Raw genomic sequence first — 6,865 nt, 5'->3', positions numbered from 1 at the left:
TTTGTTACTTTCTTCTTCTTATTCACACACATTTTTTTTTCTTTCAATTTTTACATGCTACTAAAATAGGTGAGGTGAAAGAAAAATAAGGGAGTGCATGTAAAAATTGAAAAAAGGAGGAAAGATATGTGAAAAAAAAGTACTAAATTAAATGTTGTGGATGTAAAATTAAAAAATTAAAAACAAAAAATTAAGAATATTTTAAAATTTTAATTATTTTTTTTAAAAGGAGGTGTACTTATATAGAAAAAAGGAAGTATATATATCATGAACCTATTTTCCCGCACCTCTGGATTTTTTGTTTTTGGTTACAACCTTTTGGATTACTCACATATAATTTTTTTATACTAATAATTAAACATATTAATATTAATTGAATCATTTGTATACAAAATTATGCAGTTTTTTAGTTTAGTAGTTTTACATCTAATGAGGATTTGCTTTTACCATTTAGAAAACATTTGACATACAAATTCTTTTATTAAGAAAATATTTTTCAAAGTAAATATTATAGTTTTTTAATATTAAATGTAATTTTATCAGAGACAAATTTGTTTAGTTAAATGAGATCATGAAAAAAAAATTATTTATTTTCAAGTATTTAACGCAATTACATATATAGAATCCAAATCCTAACAATTCCTTAAGTAATATGATATATTAATGACTTAAAATCTTAAGCTTGAAATTTGTAAGATTGAATATTTACAAGTAATCTGATAAATTCAACAACAATAGTTAATATAAGTTTTAGTACCATCTTAAAAAATGAGTTTAAACCTAATTTAAAGTCGATTTAAATATAAAGTATAATTTTTTTAGAGTTTCTTTATTAAAAATAAAAATTATTTTTTCAATAGAAAAATCCTAAAAAATGCTTTGAAATTTGTATCCAAACAAATTTTTAACTTTATTCTATTTAAATTTTCTATTCAAACACATCGTATATTCATTATTTGACTTTTGTTATTATTTTCTGTGATATATATCATAATCTTAGTATACTAATAGATAATCTTAACATTAACTCTTTTTGTCTATTTAAATGGTATTTTAATTTTTATAGCATGTTTTAGCATGATTTACCTCTTTTCTTTTTTTTATATTTCATGAACCCCTTGTCATTTTTCTTGCTTCAGAATTGTAAAAGGCAAACAAATATATTTAATTATAAAAGGCGAAAGGGGCAAACACATGAACATAAACGTGTTCACTTTGAACGAACTTAACTTTTTACAAATCAACTAATTAAGTAGAAAATAATGTCATATATAAACATCTCAATATACAATTTATCAACTTCATTAATTCAGATATAATATATCAATTTTCTACCTAAGAAAGTTTAATCTATCAATTTCACCTGCGATCTCATCACCGTCGTCAATTTGACCGAAGTCCCTTAACTAGAAATGCTAAACCAATTATAAACTAGCAAAGCGAAATAAACTAAATAACTAAGAGTCCAAAGCGAAGGTAATGGTAAAATTTAAAATCATAGAATAAATTTGAATTTGTGGGTATATACATGTAAGGCACTTAAACTACAATGCCCAAACAATTAGTGAATCAGCTCTGCCAATATCAACAAATTAAGCAATTTTTTTTTATCATTCTTCCCTAATCTCAAGCTTTTGATATGATAATATTTTTTAGAACAGAAAGAGATAGAATCCTTTCAAAACACAACGTACTCTCTAATCTCTCTTCCCTCTCATCCATGCTTAATAACATAGACGAACGCATACACCTTTTGAAGCGCAAAATAGAACAAGTGAATACAAGTGACGATAGCAACATGGCAAGCAACAACGACCAAGAATGAAAATGAGAATAAGAAATAGGAAGAGAGAATGTGAGGGCTAGGCATGACGGTTAACACCTTCAACGACGACAGCGGGCCGGACTCAACGGAGGTAGAGCAACCACAGAGTTGAGAGCAAATTAAGGTGTGAGAAGGAAGAGAGAAAACTGGAACACGAGAGAGAAGAACTAGTGGGTCTCTTCCTCAATTTAGAATTGGATTTTTAAAATTGATTCTTAAATAAATTTTAAAAGAAGCACTAAAGAGACGTTTCAAAATTAGTTAAAGGATAATTAATTTTAAAAAGATCTCTTAAAATCAGTTTTTCTTTAACTAATTTTAAAATTATATTTTTACATTAGTGAGTGTTCATTATCTAACTAATCACTATATATAATATGTATTTAAATTTTTTTATTTATGATAATTACATCACATAGAATCCAGTAAGGAATTGTGCGCTAATAATTTCTCCCTTTTTTGCATGCACCGATATCGTCACTCTTTTTTACTGAACAGCTCTTGTGACGTACTTGTAATTGCATTTTTGCAACGGCCTATTTTTGTTTGACTAAGTTAATTTATGGAAAAGATCAAAACAAGGGAAAGAGATGGAGAAGCATTCCTTCACACCAAGTAATTACTAACGTTTGCTCCATGATGGAGTTTTATTTTCTATTTCATTGATATAGTATAGTTTCAGGAAAGAGCTAGCTTGCGCATGATCCGAGAAGCTCAAGATCCAAGCAATAAGAATTAACCATCTCTTATTATTATCGTGAAATTAAGAGACATTCTTTCTTCAGAAAACCATGCCTACTCGATAATAATATTTAACCCCATGTGCTTCTTTCTTGAATAAGAGTCGAGCAATTAGCGTACCGTACATTTTAGAGAATTGAAGCCAACGAAAGTCGACATAACTTACAAAATGGAACTGCACTCACCAAAAAGTTTGTTTAATTTCAAATCGGGTTATTTTATCTCATGAACTGTATGTTATATATAAAAGGAAAACATGAGTGAAAAATTAAAGCACTCGTCGATCAGAGCTAGCTTCATAACAAACACAATGCTCCAAGTCACTTGAGTCTTGAGTATTAGCATAATTGCATAAAACAAACAAAGTTTTGCTTAAATTCTAACTATACATGCTCTAAAATTCGCTATAATTGATATCAGTTTGATCACAAGTTAAGCAGCGTACAAAATAAACCAAGTTAAAGCAAATCAACAGTTTGAAAAGAAACCAACTAGAATCAGTGGACTGCTCCCAGAATTAATGCCAAAAAAATAATTAACATAATCAGCGCACGAGGGCGCTGAACAATGATTAGGACGCACGATTAAAAAACTGTATTATATCAAAGCTGTGATTTCTTAATTTTTTTTCTTTTCGTACACGGTGATCGATTAGTTTAATTTATATTTTCAAGTCTTGGGGGATATCAGGGGAAGATTGAGGTTGGGATGTTAAACTTTTGTTGTGGGATCTGCTTAATTCCCGTATATCTAAGTTGTTAGTTGTTGAAAGAAGAAACCTGAAATGATGCAAGGGAGAGCGTTTTGCTTCCCCAATCACCATCATCACCATCATCTCCACCAATATCAGCATGCCACGTATGGTAAACACCGACACCATGCATTAGCCCGCGGGACCTGACACCACCTGGCCTAACTTACCCCATGCATGCTCATGTGCATGGCTGCATATACATTTCCAAGATCATACTCTCACGTGCATTATTTTAAAACAAACTTCACCACAACACTCAATGTGCTATATAGGATCTCAAGCTTCACCATCCATCAAACTCAAATTAAGTAAGAAAAGTAGTATTATTCTTCGATTAGAATCGGAGTATTACTTATATTATGGAGAAAAAAACTCTAATTCTAATAAAAAAACATACCATTAATATGTTATTGCATATAAGTTTTATGTTTAATTAAACTCTATATAGATAGCCTTTGCACTTCACCTTTCTTGAAACCTCCCTCCCCCCCCCCCCCCCCCCCTCTCTCTCTCTCTGAGTCGACGAACAAAAGCTAGAGAGAGGGAAATGAAATGCATTAATATGTGAGTTGTGATGGAGAGAGGCTGGAAGGCTAATAATGTTGAGGTTTCACCAAATTGTCCTAGGTGTGGTTCTTCCAATACCAAGTTCTGCTACTACAATAACTACAGTTTAACTCAACCAAGGTACTTTTGCAAAGGTTGCAGAAGGTACTGGACCAGAGGAGGATCCCTTCGCAACGTGCCTATTGGTGGTGGTTGCCGCAAAAGTAGAAGGGGTAAATACAGTAAGACCTCAAGACAAGTCAATAACTCAGTTGTGCATTCTGATGATTTTGGAAGGGCCTCATCTTCAGTGGTGTGCGATGGTCCAAATATTGATCTTGCACAAGTTTATGCAAGTTTTCTCAATAATCAGAAGCCAGATCAAGAGCAAACAGATCATTCCTACCATTCTCCCGAGTATTCAACCCTATTGAACATTGATATTGCTTTGTCTGAAGAACTTGGTCTTAGTGAGTGTCTGCATTTTCATGATCAATCCACAGAATCCCATTTCGGTGAGAGTGTCCAAATGTACTCGTGCAGGTTCAACTCTATCCAGAAGCATCAAGAATATAGTAACAGTTATGATACTACCACAAATACAAATTTTGAGTTGCCACCGTTGCCAGGTGATGATATGCTGTGGTCCGATTCTGAGATAATGGTAGATCATGCTTTGCAAGCCACCCAACCACCCCTTTTTGGACCTGAAACTCACGATGCAGACTTCTTATTGGCCAATTGTTGGACCCACTTCGATTTGCCAAGGGATGCTTCTTTTTCCACGCCCTGATAATATATATGATTCTTCTTCAATTTCTGTTTCCTTTGTTTTGCATGTTAAATACTCTAGTTTATGTATAGGTTGGATTGGATCAAATATCACTAATAACTTAAATAATTTGAATATGTAAACAAATACAACCTCAATCTGGGCTATATATATAATAATGATCACAAACTTTTCTATCTTGATTTGAACACATGTACTTCAATCTAGTTCTACTGTTGTTTGAGTTAAAAGTATTGGTTTGCGGGCTAGGTTTCTTGTTCTAAGTCCGAGAGAAAGTCATTTTTATGAGTGTGGGTTTGGTAAATATGGACTCAAAGTACTCTTCCATTAAAATCTTCTGGTAAGATTTATTTATTTTTTTTATAAAAATGGGATGTAGGTTCAATTCTCATTACAACTATCTTTGTAATCTTCTGGTAAGATTACAAATAAACTACTATCATGTATCATAAAAAAAAAAAAAAAACTTTTATATTGTATTATCACTAATATTATTATTATAATTATTTTTATTATTATCATTGTTATTATTATTATTATATTTTTATTATTATTATTATTGTCATTGTTATTATTATTATTATATTTTTATTATTGTTATTATTATTATATCACTATTATAACTAATTAATATATATATATATAAGTTTAAATATTCCTTATAAGTATAAATAAATAAATTTAAGATTATATTTAAAATATTTTAATTCTTCTCTTATCTCTCTAAATATCTCAATATTTAAGAAGAGTTAAGATAGAAGGAAGTTACCCTTTTCCCTTTTAAAGATCAAACAAAACAAAACAAATAAATTATAGAAATTCTTTTCCTCCACTTTAACTAAACATTATTTAATAATTGTTTTTTTTTATCCTGCTGGTGTAAAAGAAAGCCTCACTAGAATAAGATTTTATTCTTAGTGCGTGAATATGCCAAAAGCAAAAATTACGTTAATAAAACATTACAAGATGGCTAATTTTTCAATATGATTCAAATCAACAACAACAAAAAAAATACTATCATTTTTTTTTTAAGAGCTGAGCCTTAGCTCAATTCATTAACAATAAGAGAGAAGATACAATTTGGGATGTATGCAAAATCCTTAAGATTAGCATAACATTTGGAGGCCTTTGCAAGATTGGCAGCCACCAAATTAGCTGATCTATGGGTGAAACTTACATTAAAGTTGGCACTAGAATTAATCTTATTTCTACAATAGTTCATGATGTCACTAAATTCAGTTCTATCCTTTAGGTTGGGATGACGGAAAAAACTTTCAATTCTGCTGCTACTAGACTCGAAGAGGATGGGCGTATATTGATTTTTCGAAGCCAAAATAATGGCTTGCATGAGAGCAATAGCGTCTCTAATACTGGCAGGAGGGAGACCAGGGATCCTGAGAGTGCGTGCACCCACAAAGGAACCCAAGCTGTCTCTAATGCAGAAACCAATTCTGAATGTATTCTCATCAGGGTTAGGGAATGTAGCAAAATTGCACTTGTATGAACCATGGGGTGGGGGAGACCATTGGGTAGTCAAGGTGGGACCAAGAATACCTCTAGCATCAAGAGGCCGCTGGTTAGCCAAGGTCCAATTTTGTCTGGAGTTACGGGCACGGTGGACAATTTCAGATATATTCCAAGGCATATCTTTCCATAGGAGATTATTCCTGCTAGTCCAGATACTCCATATCATCATGCAGAAGTCAGCCGCATTAGAAGTGGACCAAAGATTAAGGATTTTGTTCACAAGATCAAGAGTACCATTAGCTTGATCAATGTTGGAGCTCATCATTTTAGTTCTTACAATTTTTTGTTATTGTTATTTTTAGATCCATGATATTTTCTTAGTGATTTTTTTTAGTTCCTATCATTAACTTAAATTATTTTAATGCTCACATAATTAATAAAATGAATAATAAAAATTAAGAGCATTAATGTGATGAATGATATTTTAAATTAAAATAATAAATAATATTTAAATTAAGATGATAAAATTATTTTTAAATTTATACTTCAATTATAATAATGCATTTTTATTTTTTTAAATTTTTATGTATTATAAAAAGGATTTTTAATATTTTTAATATTTTCTTACTTGCTATAAAAAAAATTATATTTTTCTTACTTTTTCAATATAATAATTTACATATATTATTTTTAAAATATTATAATTTACTTAGATAATCAATGCACTTTTAATGTATTA

General features: G+C 30.5%; 2 protein-coding genes across 2 annotated transcripts; one reads left to right on the top strand and one right to left on the bottom strand.

Moving 5' to 3' along the window:
- The first annotated feature begins 3,831 nt into the window (after positions 1–3,831).
- On the top strand, positions 3,832–4,952 carry LOC109807240 (Dof-type zinc finger DNA-binding family protein). Its single transcript, XM_020369758.3, has one exon. It carries the CDS (start codon positions 3,895–3,897, stop codon positions 4,657–4,659), a length of 765 nt encoding a protein of 254 aa, XP_020225347.1. The 5' UTR covers positions 3,832–3,894; the 3' UTR covers positions 4,660–4,952.
- A 749-nt stretch (positions 4,953–5,701) lies between these two features.
- On the bottom strand, positions 5,702–6,451 carry LOC145958778 (uncharacterized). Its single transcript, XM_083076321.1, has one exon. It carries the CDS (start codon positions 6,449–6,451, stop codon positions 5,702–5,704), a length of 750 nt encoding a protein of 249 aa, XP_082932447.1.
- Between the last annotated feature and the right edge of the window lie 414 nt (positions 6,452–6,865).

Source organism: Cajanus cajan, chromosome 6 (assembly GCF_000230855.2).
Source record: "Cajanus cajan strain Asha chromosome 6, NIPB_CcT2T_4, whole genome shotgun sequence".
Lineage (NCBI taxonomy): Eukaryota > Viridiplantae > Streptophyta > Magnoliopsida > Fabales > Fabaceae > Cajanus > Cajanus cajan.
The sequence above is the reverse complement of the archived record's forward strand: the minus strand, read 5'-3'. Positions and strand labels throughout refer to the sequence as shown.